The following is a 23396-nucleotide window of genomic DNA, read 5'->3' on the forward strand; positions in this document are numbered from 1 at the left end:
GCCCTTCATCAGGAAGCATCTGCAGACCTCATTTTCTTCTTGCACCCTATCAGGGCCAACATCCTCAACAGGGAGATGTGCAGCTGCTGTTTGGCAGGATTTAAACTTGTTTGGCAGAGGGCTAAGAACTGAGATGGAGATCAGATCAAATTGGAGAGAAGCAAATTGGTAACGAGAATTAGAAAAGTAGTAAGCAAAATTAAAAGTCAGAGAAAATGGAGGAAAACACCATATAGGATCAGAATGTGGAAGAATTTAAAAATTTATTTGGCCATTTATTTGCTCATCCCTGGTTGCCCATGAGAATGCAGTGGTGAGCTGCCTTCTTGAAATGCGGCAATCCATCTACTGTGGATCCAGAATGCTGTTAAGGAGGGATTTCTGGGATTTTCACCAAGTGACAGTGAAGGAATGGTGATATATTTCCAAGTGAGAATGGTGAGTGGTTTGGATGGAGGGTGCAGGTGGTAGCATTCCCATGTATTTGCTGCCATCCTCCTAGATGGAGGTGGTTGTGATTTTGGAAGGTGTTGTCTAATGACTTTTGGTTCAACTCTGCCATGCATCTTATAGATAACACACATTACTGCTGAGCGTTGGTGTGGAATAATTGAATGTGGTGCCATTAACGTAGGCGGCTTTGTCTTGGAGGGTATCAAGCTGCTTGTATTAACATAGAACATAGAAGAATACAGCGGAAGGCCCTCGATGTTGCGCCGATCCAAGCCCACCTAACCTACACTAGCCCACTATCCTCCATATGCCTATCCAATGCCCGCTTAAATGCCCATAATGAGGAAGAGTCCACCACTGCTACTGGCAGGGCATTCCATGAACTCACGACTCGCTGAGTAAAGAACCTACCCCTAACATCTGTCCTATACCTACCCCCCCCTTAATTTAAAGCTATGCCCCCTTGTAATAGCTGACTCCATACGTGGAAAAAGATTCTCACTGTCGACCCTATCTAAACCCCTAATCATCTTGTACACCTCTATCAAGTCACCCCTAAACCTTCTTTTCTCCAATGAAAACAGCCCCAAGTGCCTCAGCCTTTCCTCCTACGATCTTCCTACCATACCAGGCAACATCCTGGTAAACCTCCTCTGCACCCGTTCCAGTGCCTCCACATCCTTCCTATAGTATGGCGACCAAAACTGCACACAATACTCCAGATGCGGCCGCACCAGAGTCTTATACAACTGCAACATGACCTCAGTACTCCGGAACTCAATTCCTCTACCAATAAAAGCCAGTACGCCATATGCCTTCTTCACCGCACTATTTACCTGGGTGGCAACTTTCAAAGATTTGTGTACATGGACACCAAGATCCCTCTGCTCATCCACACTACCAAGTATCCGACCGTTAGCCCAGTACCCCATCTTTTTATTACTCTTGCCAAAGTGAATCACCTCACACTTAGCTACATTGAACTCCATTTGCTACCTTTCTGCCCAGTTCTGCAGCTTATCAATATCCCGCTGTAACCTGCCACATCCTTCCTCACTGTCTACAACTCCTCCGACTTTCGTATCATCCGCAAACTTGCTCACCCAACCTTCTAACCCCTCCTCCAGGTCATTTATAAAAATGACAAACCGCAATGGTCCCAAAACAGATCCTTGCGGAACACCGCTAGTGACGGCACTCCAAGATGAACCTTTGCCATCAACTACTACCCTCTGTCTTCTTCCAGCCAGCCAACTCCTAATCCAAACCTCCAACTCACCCTCAATGCCATACCTCCGTATTTTTTGCAGTAGTCTACCATGGGGAACCTTATCAAACGCCTTACTAAAATCCATATACACCACATCTACTGCTTTCCCCTCGTCCACCTCCTTAGTCACCTTCTCAAAGAATTCAATAAGGTTTGTGAGGCACGACCTGTCCTTCACAAAACCATGCTGACTATCCTTGATCACATTATTCCTATCCAGATGTTCATAAATCCTATCCCTTACAATTCTCTCTAAGACTTTGCCCACAACAGAAGTGAGACTCACCGGCCTATAGTTACTAGGGTTATCCCTACTCCCCTTCTTGAACAAGGGAACCACATTTGCTAGCCTCCAATCTTCTGGCACTACTCCTGTAGACAACGAGGACATAAAAATCAAGGCCAATGGCTCTGCAATCTCCTCCCTTGCTTCCCAGAGAATCCTAGGATAAATGCCATCAGGCCCAGGGGACTTATCTATTTTCACCCTTTCCAGGATTTCCAACACCTCTTCTCTACATACCTCAAAGCCATCCATTCTACTTAATTGTGACTCGGTACTCACATTGACAACAATGTCCAGTTCCTGATTGAATACTGACGAAAAGTATTCATTCAGTGTCTCCCCAATCTCTTCAGCCTCCACATGCAACTTCCCACTACTATCCTTGACTGGACCTATTCCGACCCTAGTTATTCTTTTATTCCTGACATACCTATAGAAAGCCTTAGGGTTTTCCCTAATGCTACCAACTAAGGACCTTTCATGTCCCCTCCTTGCTGCTTGTTGGAACTGCACTCCATCCAGGCAAGTGAGGAATATTCCATCACACTCCTGACTTGTGCCTTGTAGATGGTGGACAGGCTTTAGGGTGTCAGGAGGTAAGTTACTCACAGCAGTATTCTTAGTATCTGACCTGCTCTTGTAATCACTGTATTTAGTCCAGTTCAGGTTAGATTGTCTCTTATTAGCAATGGGTCATTGTCTGGCATTTGGATGGTGCCGAAGCCTTGATACTATTCAAGTTTTGTTACGTTTACATGGACTGCTTCACTATCTGAGGAGCTGCAATTGGTGCTCAACATTGTGCAATCGTAGGCTAATATCCGCACCTCTCACCTTATGATGGAGGGAAAGTCATGATGAAATAGCTGAAGATAGTTGGGCCAAAGAACACTACCCTGAGGAATTCCTGCAGAAGTGTCTTGGAACTGAGATAACTGACCCCCAACAAACATAATAATCTTCCTAAGTGCCAGGTATGAATCCACCATTGTTCCCTGGTTCCCATTGATTCCAGTTTTTCTCAGGCTCCTTGATGCCATACTGAGTCAAACGCAGCCTTAATGTCAAGGGTTGTCACTTGCGCCTCACCTCTACATTCAGCACTTTTGTTCATGTTTGAACCAAAACTGTAATGTGGCCAGGAGTGAGTGGCCCTGGCAGAACCCAAACTGTGTGTCACTGAGCAAGTCACTGTTGCGTAATAGCACTGTTGATGAAAACTTCCATCACTTTACTGATGATTGAGAATAGACTAATGGGGTGTTAGTTGGGCAGGTCTTTCTTGCTGCTTTTTGTGTACATTCATATTGGGGCATTTTTCAACATTGTTGAGTAGATGCCCGTATCATAGATGTACTGGAAGAGCTTAGCTCGGGTACGGCAAGTTCTGGAGCACAAGTCTTTAGTAATATTGGTGCAATGGTGTCTGGAGCCCCAGCCTTTCCTGTATCTAGTCTCTCAAACTGATTCTTGTTATCACACAGGATAAATGGAATTAGGTGAAGATTGGCATCTGTGTTGTCAGGGATCACTGGAGATGGCCGAAATAGATCACCTACTTGGCACCTCTGACCAAGGGTTGTTGCAAATGCTTCAGCATTATCTTCTGCACTAATATGTGTGGTTCTACCATTATTAAGAATGGGTATATTTGTGAAGCCGCCACCTCCAATAATCACATCTGGATGTGGCAGGACTTCAGAGCTTATATCTGATCCGTTACTTATAGGTTTGCTTAGTTCTGTCCATCACTTGTTGCTTATACTGATTGGCCATAGTCCTGTTTTGCAGCTTCACTAGATTAACACCTCATTTTTAGGTGTGCCAGTTGCTGCTCCTAGCGTGCTGTCCTGCACTCTGTTGAACCAGGATTGATCCTCTGCCAATTTTTTCATTAGCCACCAGATGTTAGTAAGGAGGCGTTTGCAGGGTTGGTGGCGTTGTTTTTGCCATTGTTGTTGTGCAAAGTGGTTTGTCTGGCTTTATTTCTTTTCATCTTTGGGACTTCTTAATGATTGATATAACTGAGTGGCTTGCAAGACCATTTCAGAGGGCAATTGAGAGTCAACCATGTTGCTGCAGGTCTGGAATCGCACCTAAGTCAGACCTGGTGAGAATGGCAGATCTTGTTTCCTAAAGAACATTTGTAAACCAGGTGGATTTTTCTGACAATCAACAGTCATCATTAGACTCTTAATTCCAGATGTTTATTGAATTCACATTCATCAGCTGTGGTGGGATTTAAATATGGATCCACAGAACATTACTTTGAGTTTCTGGATGACTAGTCTAGCCAAACTACCACGAGGTCATCGTCTCCCCATAAAAATGTTGAAAAGACAGTTAGACAACATTCTTGGAATATTCGCAGAATTTCTAACAAAGTAGAGGATCTGAAAGCACGCATTAGGTGAATTGACGTAATGGCCATAATGGCGATATGGTTACAGGGTAACCAGGATTGGGAACTGCATATTGGGGAATATTCAACATTTAGTGAGGGGAGAATGAGATTGGGGTCGTGAGTAACAGTTAAGAAGGAATGGCATTAGCAGGTGACACAACATTCTCTAACAGTTGCATAAATGGCATCACCAGTGCTTCTTTATCCTGGTACAGATTTGACGCTGTTACAAAAGGGATAACCTTACAAAGTGAATGACATGCTAAAGAATGAATCAGGAGACAATAGGAGCTGCTAGCAATAAGATGCTATTACTTTTTACGAAACCAACAAGTATTGGGCATACACTACCTAGCCAATCCAGGATTGTCAAGCATGATTTCCATTTCATAAATCCATGTTGACTTTGCCCTTTCTTGTCACAAATGACAGAAAATGTTATCTTACCTGCTGTTGGACTAAGCAACTGTATTTTGGCATAAACTTTTAAACTAGCTGATGCATTGAGACATTCTAAGAAAAGTCCTTGGCTCGATGCTGGAAATCTTGATCATTGCTTCAGATACATGTTAACAAATCTTGAGCAGGCATGTTGCATTTCCTGTGATTGACATTTGTTGACAATTGATATTTGTGTAAGGTCTATATAGTTCACTTGGTAGCACTCCGAATAATGGGTCAGAAGGGTTGTGGATTCAAATCACATTCCAAAGTCAAAAGTCTAGGCAGATATTTGAGTATTGAGGGAATTATGCTCAGTCAATGCAGCCTTCCAAAGGACACAATAAGCAAAGGCCATCGTAGCTCCCAGGTGGTGATGTGTGCTGCTGTCCTGTTCTGAAGAGCAGGGAAATAATTCATTGTGCCCTGGCCCATATATATCCCTCAGTATGAATAAATGCAGGTAATAAGGTTGTTACAGTAATGCATTGCAGTTTGTGGGACTTTGTTATGCGCAAACTGGTTATTGTTTCTTGTGTGAACTCAAAAGTACTTTATTAGCTGTTTAAAAAAAAAACACCTTGAGCATTTTGAAGTCTTGAAATGCATTATTGTAATGCCGGTCTTTCTTTTGCCTTTTCTAAGAATCCAGCTGCTTAGACTTGTGACTGAAAAGTGAGACTGGTTTACTTCAGTGCCAGGAAGAATAAATTGATGCTCAAGCGTGTAGAAAGTCCTTGCATGTCTAATATCTGCAAAACGCCTTAGGCTTTATTCAGCATCTCCTCAGTAAAATGTAAAGGATACAATGAGAAGAAATTCCTTTCTAAATGTATCCTTTTTAAAGTAAACACATTCTGTCGAATGATTTTTGTGGTAATTACTGTAGTCTACTTGTGCATAACAAGCAGTGAATACCAGTACTGGGGCTTTAATCTTTTTTTAACTTCTGGCATCCAGAGTTTGGTCTGATATTCCAGAGTACAATACAGCAAAAATAGGGCGATCTGGTAGTAAAGTGTCTTTATTTTCTCACATGATATTTACATTTTCTCTTATCTTATGTAATGTGCGTCTGTGCTTACGTGCTTGGTTGAGCCACTCAAATTTAATAAAGCAGAGTTTTTTAAGATGACAAAGAATGGTTCTTACTGTGGCTTTGGTTTGAATTAACCCCACTTTAAGAACTAAGGAATAAGGAAAAAAATGTTAATAATTTCCTGTTCCAATTCGCTCCTAAATATTTTTCTATTACTGAACATTTAAAAACAGCATCATTAACCATGCAACTACTAAAATATATTGTTTCTTTTATTTGCAAAGCTCCCAAAACTGCTTTGGAATGGGAATGTAGCAGCACTTCCAAAATTTGTGGTAAGTTGGTACGCTAAAATTATTGGTTAAACCATCTAAAAGGTATCTCAAATTAAAATAATGAAGATTGAAAGCAACCGCAGTTGTTAAATATATTAGTATACCTAAATTTTAAAGTAAGTTTAAATTGTCGTAGTGGGCATTTGGAGTGTTTAATATATGTAACCACTGATCACCACTACACCAGCCCCCACAAGTTGGAGTCTTTCAAACTTCCCGATGTGTTTTGGAGGACTTCTGAGACCGCTACCGAGAGACAAAAGTATTCGAGCTAATAGATGAATTTCATACCATGAAAGCTGTTAGATTAATCTTGCTCTTCCTGAATCTTCAATCCAAAAGAACTTGATAAGAAGATTTCTCTGTTATCAGTTTTCCACTGGCAAAATCATATATTTGCTTTGATTTTGCCCATGGGATAAATGGAGATAATGTTTAGCTCGTATAAGGCTACCAGAAAAGTGTTGTTTCGTCAAGAACATTGGTAGCCGAAGCTGCATGTAGCCTTTGCTCCAATCCCTTCAGCCACATGTAACTGTGATATTGGCCAGTGTGCTTAATGGTCATTTTTTTGTATTGTTTTACTCAGTGATCTATGCTGTGTTGCAGTGTCTTTTTAAGATCACACAGGTGGCCTCCTGCAGCAGTCTGTAGGGCCATCAGAACTGGGGGCTCAGTATCTAAAAGTGGGGGCTAAAGGTATCAAAGGTCCCTTCTGTACTCCAAAATAACTACGCACATCCAAGGCCCTTTTGCAATTCATTTTCTGCCTTAGCAACTATGGCTCAAAAGTATCTGTCTTTGGTTAGGCTGGCCTTCTCAAGAGCTCTGCCTCGATAAGGTTGGTGCATGAGTCTGGTTGCTAGCATGTGCCAGCTTGCGGGCCCCTGTCTTCCCCCCCACTATTTGATCTCTGTTGTAGTTCTAAAACCAGCAGAAAAATCTTCTATGGGGAGTCAAGACATTTTTAACTTTACAGTCATGCTGAATTAGAGGATGGGGAGATAAAACAAAGACAGGCAATGTTAGAATGAAAAGGGAGGGTGAAAGTTGGTGAGGAGGGGAGAGTGAAGGTTTAAGGGGAAAAATGGGAATGGTGGAACTCAATATTTGCTTCACTGGAGAAAAGAGCCATTGGTACTTTTCACCATGGGAATGTGGCAGGGGTAGATGATGGTGTATATGAGATTTTTTGGTTGGAGGTGATGTGGAGCTGTGTGCTTCATGTAAAATGTTTTACTTTGAACTTCAGTGATTGTTGTTAGTGAAGTGCAAGTTAGTTTGATTGTGTTGATTGAGAGGATATACTGGAAGGAAATCCTGTTAAACGTTTTTAATCAAACATGTTCAGATGTGTTATGACACCTCTGGAACAGGTGGGACTTGAATCCAGGTCTCCTGGCTCAAAGATAGTGACCGGAAATCAAGCTCCTCCAGTTGGTACCATTATATTCATCTGAATCAGGAAAGCAGATTGAAATATCATTTTACTGTCACTACATCTTCAACTCTGCAGCATTCTTGTGCTTCATTGGAGTTTCAGTTATATTCTCAAGTTGTGGTTTAAGGATTGAGATCAAAATCCAGATTGAAATGCAAGAGTGCTCCCATTTATAACTCTAATTAATTTTGTCAATGCTACTTTTTTCAACTTGGGTTTAATTTTAAAATGTTTTGTCTGAAATTATAGTATTTTACTGGCTTCTAAAATTGCAAATATATTTACAAATTATTTTGATACTTCAGATTTTGATGAGGCTGTTCCTGAAACCAAGCGACTAGATACAAGTTCACACAAAGCGAAAGCCCAACTTGCTTTGAAAGTTAAAAGACAGCCTCCATCTAGGTTTAAACTAAAAGAATCCTTTGGAGTTGGCGATGATTGTGAAAATATACAGGTAAATACAATATAAATTGTTTAGTTTTTGGTCAGATCATGTCTAATCATGTTTGTGCTGAATTAATCAGAATTAAAGTAAACAACAGAACAGCTTGGGAATTTGTTGAAAGGGAGTACGCAACAGAGGTTTGCATGCAGGATAATTATTGTGCCTGAGAATTCTTTGTTACAGTGGTTCAAAACATTTCCCAGAACACTGTTCTTGTTCCTTGTGCTTTATCTTCCTCTGCTCATGTTTGAATGGCTTCTGCCTCTTGCACATTGTGACAAGGTATTCCTTCTTTCAACCACATTCTGTAGAAAGTAATTTTTCACAACCTCTCTATTCCTTCTTTAAATAAAATTAAATTGCCACTTGTTATTGCTTCTCAAAACAGGAAATGGTCCTTCACTAATCACTTGATCAAAATTCTTTATAATTTTAAGAACTTCCGTTAACACTCATCAGCATTCTCATTTGTGTCTGAAGTTTCTCTTTATAACTGTTTTTCATCCCTAGTATCATCTTGGAGAATTGATCCTATAGTTAGCACTATCTTAAACATTTTATTGTAAATTCCTGAGTACTTTACTGTTGTACTCTACTGTATGTTTATAATTGAGTTAGTCTTTGAAAGGCTTTATCAACTAATTACTCCATGGAATTGTATATTTGTACATATTCATCCATGCCCTCCAATGTTATTCCATGAAATTTTTACTTATTTATTTGTTTCTTCCCAAAAGTATTATATCATAAATCTACATTAGGTTGCATTATTTTGCCAAATGGTCTGCCTTCCTGGTTTATTTAGTGTCTGTTCTGTCCTCCCACAGATATATTTATTCCATTCTTTTAACAAGTTGACTGTTCAGTTATACCACAAGTTAAAACATCCTGCAGCAATTCCTGTTTGTCAAATCACCACCTCTTTCATTACAATATTTGAGATTTTTTTTCCCTCTGTATCCAAATTCAAACAATCTACAAGTACAGGTCTATTAGATTTTGTACAGTCATTTGGAGAAATAGCATTCATAGCCCTTATCTGTTCTGTGTAAAATCTCTTATCTAAACTGTTTCCTAACTGTCAATCAGCTTTCTGTCCATAATGTTACCTTACTTGTAAGCATAAACTTTTAATCAAGGAAAGGACATATAAACTATTTTAACAAAACACTGGATCATTGGTCGGACTACAATTCTTAATAAGGTAAAGTTGCCATAGTTTTATTAGACCATAAGGTTGCTCTCTCATTAGAGAGAGATGACTGGTGATGGTTTAACCAGAGGGCTACCACACCTCAGACGAGGGGAGAGGTTGAGGGTCCTTCATTGTAACCTCAGTTACAGTTTATAAAGAATTGGTTAATAAAATGTCTGGCACACTAACCAAGTTGGGCACTGTTTTGGGTAAAGTGTAGAATGAGAATGTGGGTTGCTTTCATATTTTCCATCTTTTTCTGTCAGACCAATCTTGCATTACTGCCATAATTTTTACCAAAAACCATAACCACTTTACTGCCGATCAGACTGTTGGAATTTAAAGTTACCAAATACTAGAATTAGAACAATAATAAATAATCGTTGTGTCCCTTTGTGCCATCCTAATCATTTTCATCACTTAAGTTACGAATTAAGAAAATGCACTCTATTTATTCATCACTAAAATATGAAAACAGAAAACCTGCACAAATGATTTAACTTTTACTTAAATGAAAACTTGAAATAATTTATTCTACGTCAAGACCTCAAACCTTGAATATGTATAAGACATTACCATGTAGTTTTAAATCTGCTGTCACACATGTAGACCTATTCTAATTACTTATCCAAAGGATTGAAGTGCGAGTTGGTCATTGAAAATTTGATGATCCAAAGGTCTAATCTATTGTGTTCATGGATATTTTTAGCAGGACATTTATGCATATTGTACACGTTCCAATGCAACAAATTAGGCAATGGCCATTCTTATTCATTTCTCAGGGCAATACCGCAATCAATCAGATTCAACCTGCCAGTGCCAAATTTAAACAAAGCCTGGCTGCAGGCTTTGTTGAGTTCATGATACCGCCACCAGCAATCAGAGTCCACATGCCAACCAGTCAACATTCTCCTGTCATTTAAGTTACCACTACTGAAGCACAGTACCAGCTGTGTACCATCTACAAGATGCACTGCAGATATTCATCAAGGCTCCTTAGACACTCCTTCCAAATGAACGACCATTACTATGTAGAAAGAACTCCGGATGCTGTAAATCAGAAGCAAAAACAGAAATTGCTGGAAAAGCTCAGCTATTCTGATGGGTTACCAGATCCAAAATTAATGCTTCTGATTTACAGCAACCGCAGTTCTTTCGTGTCACCAGCAAGGCCAGCATTTCTAGCTCATACCTAAATGCCCTTGAACCACTGGCTTGCCAGGCTATTTCAGGAGGCAGTTAATAGTCATCCATATTTATATGGGAAATTGCTGGAAAAGCTCAGCAGTTCTGATGAGGGGTCACAGGATCCAAAATGTTAACTTTGATTTCTCTTCACAGGTGCTGCAAGACCTACTGAGCTTTTCCAGCAATTTCTGTTTTCATTTCCCACATAAATATGGTTGACTCTTAACTGCTTCCTGAAATAGCCTGGCAAATCAGTGGTTCAGTTAGGAATGAGCAAGAATTGCTAGTGACACCCATTTAACATGAAAATAGCTAGTCTGACTTCATTGCACTTTCCCATGGGCCTGCGTATCTATTCTCTTTTTGGATGATTATCTAATTTTATTTTGACAATCTCAATTGAATCTGCCTTTACCTCTATCTCAGTGTATTCTTGGTCCAAACCACTCAATATGTAAAAATATGATAGTCACAGGTGAGGTGCCGGAAGACTGGAGGTTGGCAAACGTGGTACCACTGTTTAAGAAGGGTGGTAAAAACAAGCCAGAGAACTATAGACCAGTGAGCCTGACCTCAGTGGTGGGCAAGTTGTTGGAGGGAACCCTGAAGGACAGGATGTACATGTATTTGGAAAGGCAAGGACTGATTAGGGATAGTCAGCATGGCTTTGTGCGTAGGAAATCATGTCTCACAAACTTGATTGACTTTTTGAAGAAGTAACAAAGAGGATTGATGAGGGCAGAGCGGTAGATGTGATCTATATGGACTTCAGTAAGGCGTTTGACAAGGTTCCCCATGGGAGACTGATTAGCAAGGTTAGATCCCATGGAATACAGGGAGAGCTAGCCATTTGGTTACAGAACTGGCTCAAAGGTAGAAGATAGAGGGTGGTGGTGGAGGGTTGTTTTTCAGACTGGAGGCCTGTGATCAGTGGAGTGCCACAAGGATCGGTGCTGGGTCCTCTACTTTTTGTCATTTACATAAATGATTTGGATGCGAGCATAAGAGGTACAGTTAGTAAGTTTGTAGATGACACCAAAATTGGAGGTGTGGTGGACAGCGAAGAGGGTTACCTCCGCTTACAACAGGATCTGGACCAGATGGGCCAATGGGCTGAGAAGTGGCAGATGGAGTTTAATTCAGATAAATGCGAGGTGCTGCATTTTGGGAAAGCAAATCTTAGCATACTTATACACTTAATGGTAAGGTCCAAGGGAGTGTTGCTGAACAAAGAGACCTTGGAGTGCAAGTTCATAGCTCATTGAAAGTGGAGTCGCAGGTAGATAGGATAGTGAAGAAGGCGTTTGGTATGCTTTCTTTTATTGGTCAGAGTATAGAGTATAGGAATTGGGAGGTTGCGGCTGTACAGGACATTGGTTAGGCTACTGATGGAATATTGCGTGCAATTCTGGTCTCCTTCCTATCGGAAAGATGTTGGATGGGTATCTGAATAGGAAGGGTTTGGAGGGATATGGGCCGGGTGCTGGCAGGTGGGACTAGATTGGGTTTGGATATCTGGTCGGCATGGACAGGTTGGACCGAAGGGTCTGTTTCCATGCTGTACATCTCTGACTCTATGACTTGGTTACAATGGCTTACCACCAACGTCTTGAGAGCAGTTAGGGATGGACCATAAATGGATGGCCTTTCAAGCAATGCTCATGTCCGAAGAACATGTTCTTATTTTGAAAAGTATTGTTTGTTTCTTGACGCTTTGGTCAATTGGAACATTTTCTGGTTATGTACTCTATATGAGTACTGTGTATTCTCCTTATGATTATAAATAGCTCTCTGAAATCTCTCAAATGTATAAGGATTACAACTGCAGCTTTAACAATTTTTCCACGTAACTGACGTCCCTCAAACCAAAGCCATTTTTGTAAATATTTGCTCTACCCTCTAATGCCTTTGCATCCAACTTGAAATGTGGTGCTCAGAAAACTGTGCTCCAGTTGAGGCCTAGCCAATGTTTAAATAAAGATTCTTCAGACCTTATCTGCTGTTGTATTCTTTATTTTTATTTGTGAAACCCAGAATCCTATCTACCTCTTAAACCATTTTCTAATCTTCTCATCGTAGAGTCATATAGCACAGAAACAGATCCTTCGGTCCAACCACTCCATGCCAAACATAATCCCAAACTAAACTAGTCCCACCTGCTCCTGGCCTATATCCCTCCAAACCTTTCCTATTCATGTATCTATCCAAATGTCTTTTAAAACGTTATAATTGTACCCACGTCATCTTCAAAACTTTGTGTACATATGTCTCCAAGTCTTTGTTCCTGTACTTTAGAAATGCACACTATAGATTATGTTGCATCTACAGAAAGCTACAGAAACAAAGATTGTCGAGGAAGGTTTGTCTACTGAGTCAGTATGGGGTGGAAGTTAGGAACAGCAAGGGAGCAGCTACCTTATTGAGAGTTTTCTACAGACCCTCTAATAGCAGTAGAGCGATTGAAGAACTCATAAGCCGGCAGATTTTGGAAAAGTGCGGATGTAGCAGGGTTGTTGTTATGGGTGAATTCAACTTTCCCAGTATTGACTGGAACCTCCTTAGTGCAGATGGTTTGGATGGAGATGTTTTTGTCAGGTATGTTCAGGCGGATTTTCTAACTCAGTATGTAGACACGCTGACGAGGGGAGAGGCCATTTTGGATTTCGTGCTCGGCAATGAGCCAGGACAGGTGTCAGATTTCGTGGTGGGAGAACACTTTGGTGACAATGACCACAACTGCCTCACATTTACCATAGCCTTGAAGAGGGAAAGGAGCAGTTCTAATGGAAAATATTTAATTGGGGAAAAGGAAATTATGACGCTATCAGACAGGAGTTGGGAAGTACAGACTGTTAGGGGATAAGGGTGATAGTGACACAGTAGGTGTGAGGGGTCAGGCTGATAGCGACGCAGTAAGTGTGAGATGTTCAGGGTTCGTGACGCAGTATGTTTGAGGATGTCAGGGTGATAGTGACGTAGTAAGTGTGAAGGGGTCAGGTTGATAGTGACACAGTAAGTGTGGGGTGGTCAGGGTGATAGTGAAGCAGTAAGTGTGAGGGGGGGTCAGGTTAATACTGATGCTGTAATTGTGAGTGTGTCAGGCTTATAGTGATGCAGTACGTGTGAGGGGGCTCAGGCTGATAGTAAGGCAGTAAGTGTGAGGGGATCAGGGTGATAGTGAGGCAGTAAGTGTGAGGGTGTCAGGCTGATAGAGACGCAGTAAGTCTGAGGGGTCAGCGTGATAGTAACGCAATAAGTATGTGGGTGTCAGTGTGGTAGGACGCAGAAAGAGTAAGGGGTCAACGCGATACTGATGCAGTAAGTGTGAGGGTGTCAGTGTGGGCAAGAAGGAATAAGATTAAAGAGCCTTGGATGGCGAGAACAGAGGAGCTTCTCGTCAAAAGGAAGAAGGCAGCTTATGTGAGGTGAAGAAAGAAAGGATCTAGCACAGCTTTAGACGATTACAGGCTTGCTAGAAAGGAGCTCAGAAATGGACTGAGGAGAGCCAGGAGGGGGACGAAAAAGGCTTGGCAGGAAGGATTAGGGAGAGCCAAAAGGCATTTTACTCATACGTGAGGAATAAGAGAATGATCAGGGAGAAATTAGGGCCAGTCAGGGATAGCGTAGGGAACTAGTGCGTGGAGTCTGAACAATTAGGGGAAGCACTAAATGAGTTTTTTGCTTCGATTTTCACCGAGGAAAGGGACCTTGTTGTGAATGAGAACTTTGAGGAGCTGGGAAACAGGCTTGAACACATCAATATTGATGAATTTGATGTGTTGGAAATTCTGGCAAACATTCATATTGATAAGTCCACAGGGCCAGACCAGATTTATCTTGGGTTGTTCCAGGAAGTGAGAAAGGAGGGTACTAAACTGCTGACTCCACAGGAGTCATATTGGAGGATTGGAGGGAGGCGAATGTTGTTCCTCTTTTTAAGAAGGGGAATAAAGAAATCCCTGGCAATTACAAACCAGTCAGTCTTACGTCTGTAGTCAGCAAAGTTTTGGAAAGAATTCTGAGGGATAGGATTTATGAGTATTTGGAAAAGCGTAGCATAATTAAAGGCAGTCAGCATGGCTTTGTGAGGGACAGGTTATGCCTTACAAATCTTGTTGAGTTCTTTGACGAGGTGACAAGACAGTTCGATGAAGGTCGAGCACTGGATGTAGTGTATATGGACTTCAAGGCATTTGATAAGGTTCCCCTTGATAGGCTCATTCATAAAATCAGGAGGTATGGGATTTAGGGATATTTGGCTGTTTGGATTCAGAATTGGTTGGCTGACAGAAGGCAGAGTGTTGTTGTAGATGGAAAGTATTCTGCCTGGAGGTCAGTGTTGAGTGGGGTCCCGCAGGGCTCTGTTCTTGGGCCTCTGCTCTTTGTGGTTTTTATAAATGACTTGGATGAGGAGGTTGAGGGGTGGGTTAGTAAATTTGCCAATGACACAAAGATTGGAGGTGCCGTTGACAGTATTGAGGGCGATTGCAAGCTGCAGCACGACATAGACAGGATGCCGAGCTAGGTTGAGAAATGGCAGATGGAGTTCAACCTGGATAAATGCGAAGTGATGCATTTTGGAAGGTCGAACTTGAATACTGAATGTAGGTTTAAAGATAGGATTCTTGGCAGTGTGGAGGAACAGAGGGATCTTGGTGTTCATTTGCATAGATTCCTCAAAGTTGCCACCCAAGTGGATAGGATTGTTAAGAAAGCATATGATGTTTTGGCTTTCATTAACATGGGGATCGAGTTTAAGAGCCACGAGGTTTTGCTGCAGCTCTATAAGATCCTGGTGAGACCACACTTGGAATATTGTGTCCAATTCTGGTCACCCTATTATAGGAAAGATACGGAGGCTTTGGAGAGGGTGCAAAGATGGTTTACCAGGATGCTGCCTGGACTGGAGGGTTTGTCTTATGAAAGGAGCTTGACTAAGCTCGAACTTATCTCCCTGGAGAGAAGGAAGAAGAGAGGTGACCTGATTGAGGTATACAAGCTAACGAGAGGCATGGACAGAGTCAATAGCCAGAGACTTTTCCCCAGGGCAGGATTGACTGGCACGAGGGGTCATAGTTTTAAGATATTAGGAGGAAGGTATAGAGGAGACGTCAGAGGAAGGTTCTTTACACAGAGTTGTGAATGCATGGAATGGGTTGCCAGCGGTGGTGGTCGAAGCAGAATCATTAGGGACATGTAAGTGACTGCTGGGCATGTACATGGGCAGCAGTGAGTTGAGGGTTGCGTAGGTTAGATTAGGAATATTTTAGATTAGGAATAATCCTCTGTGCAACATCATGGGCCGAAGGGCCTGTTCTGTGTTAAACCTTTCTATGTTCTATGTTCTACATTTTATCACTTTTCATCTCTTGAAATTTTATTTCTCCCTTGTCTACTAATTCCAACATCTTGTCTTATTATCTCTTGAAGGTTATTGCTATCTATCTTCAATTAAAGCTTTCAAAGTTTTAATAAGATCCACTTTTCAAATTCAGATTTTCAAAATGTTGGAAGAGATTAAATTTGTGTCTTATATCAACCTGTGTTCACTGCAGTAAAAGTTTACAAGTCCCCTGATCTCTGGAGTATAACAGTTGTTTTCCTTATTTGGTTTGCTCTTCCTTTTGAAGTGGTTACCTGGATAAATTGAATTTAGGTTACTCTTGCTACTTGACATTAAGTGGTTAATTTTTAAAAAAATTCTGTTTGAAACTGTTAGCTTTTCAGTTTACACTTTCTATTTAGGATAATGATGAAAATGATGAAGAAAATGAAGAAATTCAGCAAGCAGAATCCTCGCTTGTCCGGAGTAGCTTGGATTCTTTACATGCTGTTGAAGATACATCTGTCCCTAAGATGAAAGATGTAACATTAGATGGAAAGTGTGATGTGGAGAGCATAACGAGCTTGCATGATGGAAGCTCATCTGCATCCCCTTGTTCCTCTCCTGTTCACAAGATAGTTGAAAGCGATGTGAGCATAAAACATTCAATTTCTAGAGTCACAGCACCTTCAAGTTCTCCCACCTCATTTCTTTCAATGATGAAGAAACGCGAATCAAAAGGCAAAGGAAAAGAGACCAATGGTAAACCAATCTACTACTCTGTGATCACTATATATAACTGAAATATTATGCAGAAATGACATGCCTTCTCAGTACTCATGAGCGGGAGTTGGGCAGTGATTAAAATAAATTTTTATTCAGTTACAGTTGCTAAAATGGGCGTCTATATCTGAAGGTCTGTTTAATGTTTTGTATTATGTGGTTCTAGTCAAGACACTTCTTCTATTTGTGAGAAATTTGTTATGGACAAAATTTTATTTTTACAAAAACAAAAGTTGTTGGAGAAACTCAGCAGGTCTGGCAGCATCTGTAGACAAAAAGCAAGTTCATGTTTCGCGTCCAATGGCCATTCAGAACTGATAGTAACTAGGAAAAGGTTGTATTTATGCTGAAGACAATGAGGTGTGGGATTAAAAGAGTAAGCAATAGATGGAGATAGAACCCAGAGGGAGAAAAAACAGGTGGATGAAGGAATAGATAATGGTAAACCAGGGAGAAAGAAAAGCTGATAATGGGAACAGTAAGTAGGTTGAAAATCGGTTAGCTGTGCTGAAAGCAGCCTGTATCATGATGGGGCCTGGCCTTTGTGGGTAGATACAAGACATGCAAGAAAGTGTTCAGCCTCCGAAATCATTGAACTCTGTATTGAGGCCCAAACGCTGTGGTGTCCTCAAGTGGAATACAAGATTTTTTTTTCCAAAGGGTGGCATGATGGCTGAGTGGTCAGCACTGCAGCCTCATAGCACCAGGGACCCGGGTTCAATTCCACTCTTGAGCAACTGTCTGTGTGGAGTTTGCACATTGTCCCCGTGTCTGCGTGAGTTTCCTCCAGGTTCTCTGGTTTCCTCCCACTATCCAAAAATGTGCTGGTCAAGTGGATTGGCCATGCTCAATTGCCGATAGTGTTAGGTACATTAGTCAGAGGGAAATGGGTCTGGGTGGGTTACTCTTAAGAGGGTCGGTGTGCACTTGTTGGGCCAAATGGCCTGTTTCCACACTGTACAGCATCGAATCAATTTTTGCTGAGCCTCCCTGGAGCACTGCAACAAACCTTAATCAGAAATATTAGCCAGAGAACATGGTGGTGTGTTGAAGCTGCAGGCAACTGGAATCTCAGGGTCATTTTTGCAGACAGAAAGTAGGCATCCTGCAAAGCAGTTGCCCAGTCTGTATTCAGTCAAATGGTGTAAATGTTCTTTCCTGATTTCGCTAAAAACAACTAAATTGTCAATCAAAACAGTACAATTATTTTGATAACTTCATTGGTAACCATTGAAATGTCGCTGGTGCATCTTCATTCCGAATGGCATGACTTTATACTGATAAAGTCCATCTGGTGTTACAAAAGTTGAGGTTTCTTTAGTTCTCTTGCTTACAGGAATTTGCCAATACCCCTTGAGCATGATTTTTGTGACAACTCGACCATGTCCAATTTGTTCCACGCAATCCTCCAGTCCAGTTGGCTCTATGATAATTAATGCAAAATCTTTGTGACTGTTTCATAACAGCTGACTGTTATTGACTTAGTTCAATAATATCACTGTCCATCATACATTTATTCTCATCTCTCATGTGAGCTAATCTCTTTGGATTGGCTGAATACAAGTGTTGCTTTATAGGTTCTGCATTCCCTGTAAGACCATAGATACAGGAGCAGAATTAGACTGTTTGGCCCATTGGGTCTGCTCTACCATTCGATCATGGCTGATATATTTCTCAACTCCATTCATTTGCCTTCTCCCCATAACCCTTAATCCTCTTACTAATGAAGAACCTATCTATGTCTGGAAATAGAAAAACTGTGACTTTGGCACAGAGGGCTGTGGAAGCTGAATTCCACATATTAACCACCCTCTGGCTGAAGAAATTCTTCCTCATCTCAGTTCTAAAGGGTTGACCCTGTACCCTGAGACTGTGCCCTCAGGTCCTAGTCTCTCCTACTAGCGGTGTCATGTTCATGTCCACTTTATTCAGGCCTCAGTATTCTTAAAGATACCATGTGATCCCCCATCATCCTTCTAAACTCCATTGAGTACAGACCCAGAGTCCTCAACCACTCCTTGTATGCTGGGTTCTTCAATCCCGGAATAACAACACGATCAGGATAGTTTTTCTTGGCCTATTCTCACAAATTAGGCTTTGTGAGTCATCCTTATAGTTTTCGGGGATATAAGACATGATGCTACCTAACCTTTAAAGTATCCTTTTGTTTTCCAATTTGATTGTTAGAAAGTTAATGCTTAAACATTCTATTTCAGATTCATTCTCCCATTGCTTTAGTGTTTCTATTTTGGAACAGAGTCTATAGTAATTTATTGACATTTGTATTTATACAGGAAATAGTGAAAAGTGTTGAAGTCACCATTCTCGGGAACCTGTTTTAATAACAGAAATCATATATTGAAAAAATTAAGATAAAGACCATGTTTGTTCAATTCACGGCTCATGGGTTCTCAAGGCTGAGGAAAAGACAGGAACAGCATTATTCTCATTATTGAGTCTCCTCTTAATTTAAGAAAGACCAATGAATTTTGTTTTAATAGTTCTCTAGAGACAGGCAACAACACTAAGACCTTATTTCGCGCAATAAAATGTCAAATGTTGGCATTTTTTGCTCTCTTTTCATTATTTGTTGAGATTCTTTCATTTTTTTAACAGCCAGCTCATATGTGTCCATGAGCTTATGAAACTTGATAAATAGATTGAAAGTGTGATTTCTGAGATTTGGTTTACCAGCTCTTTATTAATTTAAGTGGTCCTCTTTCCTCATTTCTGTTTATTGGTTGAAAAGGATTAAATTCTGTGAACTCATTAGAAGTGTCCCTAATGGCTAATAGTAACAATAGAATTCCCTTACCACAATCATTTGGACAATCTTGGCAATACACTCTGATCATAATCTTTAAAACTTGATGCCATCTGTCCAATGCACCTTGAGATTGTATATTGAACTACATCAAAGTAGCTATTATGAAAGAGGATGAGTCACAAAGATTCTGCATTAATTATCACACTGTCAACTTGACTGGAGGATTGTATTGAACAAATTAGACATGGTTGATTTGTCACAAAAATCATGCTAAAGGGGTATTGGAAAATTCCTGTAAGCAAGAGAGCTAAAAGAACCTCAGCTTTTGCTTAATTCCTAAATTAGTCATAGTTTATTTAAGGAGCTGCAATATAAAATTTGACTCTTAATCTGATTGTATTTCTTTGGATGATCGATGTCTTGTAAAACAAAGCTACCGTTTCCATGCTACTTTAGTAGTTTTTTTCCTTAGTCATTATGAAATCATCTGGAAATATCCATAATCAATAAAATATACCAATTCCCATTCCTCGTTCTAGGTAGTCATCCTACACAATCTAATAACATCCAACTAAACAGTTCTTCAAAAGCTGATATTAGAATTAAAAGTACAGATATAATTGAGGGTTGCAGACATGAGCATGTCAGGCAAAATTTGACTGTATCTTTATGTAATCCTGCCTCACACTAGAGCCAGTCAGTCCCTGATGCTGGCTGAACATGCTATTTGTCCCCTTCTCTATTCTGTTTCATGATCAGCTCATATTCTTTAATTTCTTTATTTCTTTGGAGTTCAGGTTTTCCTAATTCAATTTTTCTCTACTTTCCTTCTCGTGTGTTTTTTATTTATCATTTTCCTTAATTTTTTGTTTTTTAAATTTATGTTTTTCAAAGTCAGGTTTTTGAGTTTCTAACTGTATGCTAGCTAATTCTAGCTCTGACATCCCAATTCCATGTTTCCTTTTCTGATTCTATATATTGTATAATCACTTATATAAATATATATAGATATACAGCAACTCAACTTTAGAGATCCAGAAGACTTGCAATGTGTCTCACTTGCTTGTGCTAGAGGCTACATAGATTCAGATGCAGGCCCTTATTCTTTGTAAGCATAAAGAATATGCTGATGCATTACATTTTTTTCAATTAAAAGAAAAGCTTGGTGGACAGCCATTCCTTGGTGCATTTCCCTAGCAATGCCTTGACGAATTAGAGTTGACTTGGCTGGTTGTATTTAGATTAGATTACAGCGTGGAAACAGGCCCTTTGGCCCAACAAGTCCACACCGACCCGCCGAAGCGCAACCCACCCATGCCCCTACATTTACCCCTTATCTAACACTACAGGCAATTTAGCATGGCCAATTCACCTAACCTGCACATCTTTGGACTGTGGGAGGAAACCCACGCAGACACAGGGAGAACATGCAAACTCCACACAGTCAGTCGCCTGAGGCGGGAATTGAACCCGGGTCTCAGTCGCTGTGAGGCAGCAGTGCTAACCACTGTGCCACCGTGCCGCCCACACTTGAAGGAAATAATTAAAAGTGGCAGTTAAGTCTTCAAAGAGACAATTCCTGTGTGAAGCTAGCACCAGCACTAACAAATCCTGGTTGTGTTCACATTTCTTCAATTTCAATAAACTAAATATATACATGTTTTAAATCATCTGCTCAGCAAATGTCAGAGGAATGGGTGACTGCATTCCTACATTGCTCCTCAAACTTCATATCCTCCATCACCAACATCTTGTTTTGCTGTTTTCTTGAATCAGATACTCTTCAATATTCCTCCACAATATTGCCCGTTTCAGCCACTGTATTAGCTTATCAGCTGCTAAACCCCTCATCCATCATCCTGACACCTTCAGAGTTAAGCATTCTAATTGGCTTCTGGCTGTGTTCTGATTTTGTAACTCCCAAGATTTAAGTTCAACTCCCTGCATTGCCATAGTCGTCTCAATCTACAACTTCGTAAACATAAAAATGTTCTGAGAACTCAGTGATCCTTCAATTCTGGTGCTTCTGCATCCCCAGCTGAGTCATAAACATTCAGCTTTCTACATCAATCTTGCATTGCGATATGGTCCTTAAACTCATCTACTTTAATGCACCTGTCCTAATATCCTTTTATGTGGCTTGGGTTCAAACTTTTATTTTCTAACTCTTCTATGAAGTGCTTGGTATGATTGATACATTAAAGGTTAACCATAAGTCCACGGAGACGACAAACTGGCTGAACAATTCTAGCTACCCTGCTGAAGTAATGCCACATTATCAATTTCCGACCCTTACAGAGTTTTGACATCCTATAAAATCTGCATTTTTTTTCAGCATCCATTTTCATTTCATAATAATAATTTTCTTTATAAGGTTTCCTTGATGGCTCAGCATGTGTCTAAACCAGATAAATCCACTTTTGACCACTCCACACACCCCCTCCAAATTTGGTGCAAGCTGAGTTAATCTATCTGTGACAGTGACAGTGTGATTGTATGGTGCCACTGGTCATGGTGTACAGTCCAAGGCTGTTTCCTTTTTGGACATCAATATCACATGCATAACCTTACTGTTACCTGTGGTCAAGTCTCTCACATGAAGAGAGATTGAGTAGACTGGAACTATGCTCATTGGAATCTAGAAGAATTTGGGGGGGGGGGGGTGACCTTTATAGATACATAAAATTATGGAGGGAATAGGTAAGAAAGAAGCAGGGAGGTTGTTTCTATTCGCAGGTGAAACTAGAACTAGGGGGCATAGCCTCAAATTAAGGGTGAGGGGGAAGATTTAGGACTGAGTGGAGGAGGAACTTCACCCAAAGGGTTGTAAATCTATGCAAATACCCTGCTCAGTGAATGTTTTTCAGGATAGATAGATTTTTGAACATTAAAATAATTAAGAGTTATGGTGAGTGGGCAGCTACGTGGAACTGAGTCCATAAAAGGATCAACCATGATCTTGTTGAATGGTGACACAGAATTAATGGGCCAGATGGCCTACTCCTGCCCCTATTTCTTTTGTTCTTATGAATATAAAAGCAGCGATATACTTCCGAGGCACGATAAAGCTCTGGTCAGACCACATTTGGAGTATTGTGCGCAGTTTTGGGCCCTATGTCTCAGGAAAGATGTACTGGCCTTGAAGCGAATTCAGGGGAAGTTCACGCGAATGGTCCCAGAAACGAAAAGCTTAACATATGAAGAAAGTTTGAGAACTCTGGGCCTATACTCAATAGAGTTTAGAAGGGTGAGAAGAGATCTCTCCGAAACATATGGAATACTGAATGGCCTGGACAAAGTAGATGTTGAGATGTTTCCATTGGTAGGGAAGACTAGGACCCAAGGTGACCTTTTAAAAACAGAGATAAGGAGAAATGTCTTCAGCCAGAGAGTAGTGAATGTATGGAATAAACAAAAGCTTAGGGGTTAACTCTTCCCTGATGCATTCCTCATGGCAATCCCAATATGAATCAAGTCCACTTGCCAACCTGTCAGCAATCCCTCTTTATGCAGAATAATGCTTGCAATTCTGTCCTGATGAATGCACGCAAAGAATCTTCAGCACCTTGTCTTTTTTTTTGCAGAAAAACGAATCACAGTTTCTTTTAAGCATGTGTTTGATGTTATCTCTGGACTTAGACTTTTGGAATCATGGCCATGGTGTTTGCCAGCTACAGTCAACCTTTTATGAAGCCAAAAAGAATTTTGCTTTTTTACCAAATATTGCATTTGGACTGAAATTAAGACATGAAGAACAGTTAATGTGCAATTGTGTTATGTGTGGTTCAATAGGTAGTTTTGCATGAAAGGGTTGGAGTTGCAGTTTGCACTCTGGAGAAACGAGTGAAAAATCTAGGCCACATGCCAGTGTTGTATGGACGTAATGCTGCACTATCAAAGGTACTTCCTTTCAGATGAAAGGATGCAGCAAGGCTCACCTGCTCTTTCTGGTGGACAGATGAGACAATGGCATTAATTTTGAAAATGAGCAAGGAGTTTTTTCCTGATAATTTGGCCAATATT

The 23396-nt window shown here is 40.6% G+C and overlaps 1 protein-coding gene across 3 annotated transcripts in view; it reads left to right on the forward strand.

The window, feature by feature from the left end:
* LOC122551563 (neurabin-1-like) overlaps window positions 1-23396 on the forward strand; it is a 126060-nt gene that overhangs the window by 79345 nt on the left and 23319 nt on the right. For all 3 annotated transcript variants that reach the window (XM_043693638.2, XM_043693637.2, XM_043693636.2), the window contains exons 12-14: window positions 6178-6228; window positions 7975-8126; window positions 16246-16585. In XM_043693638.2, coding sequence (XP_043549573.2) covers window positions 6178-6228; window positions 7975-8126; window positions 16246-16585 — 543 coding nt within the window. The remainder of the gene's footprint in view (window positions 1-6177; window positions 6229-7974; window positions 8127-16245; window positions 16586-23396) is intronic.

This window comes from Chiloscyllium plagiosum, unplaced genomic scaffold, assembly GCF_037043375.1.
Source record: "Chiloscyllium plagiosum isolate Xiang-an unplaced genomic scaffold, Cpla_swu_hap1 HiC_scaffold_7, whole genome shotgun sequence".
In the NCBI taxonomy this organism is placed as follows: Eukaryota; Metazoa; Chordata; class Chondrichthyes; order Orectolobiformes; family Hemiscylliidae; genus Chiloscyllium; species Chiloscyllium plagiosum.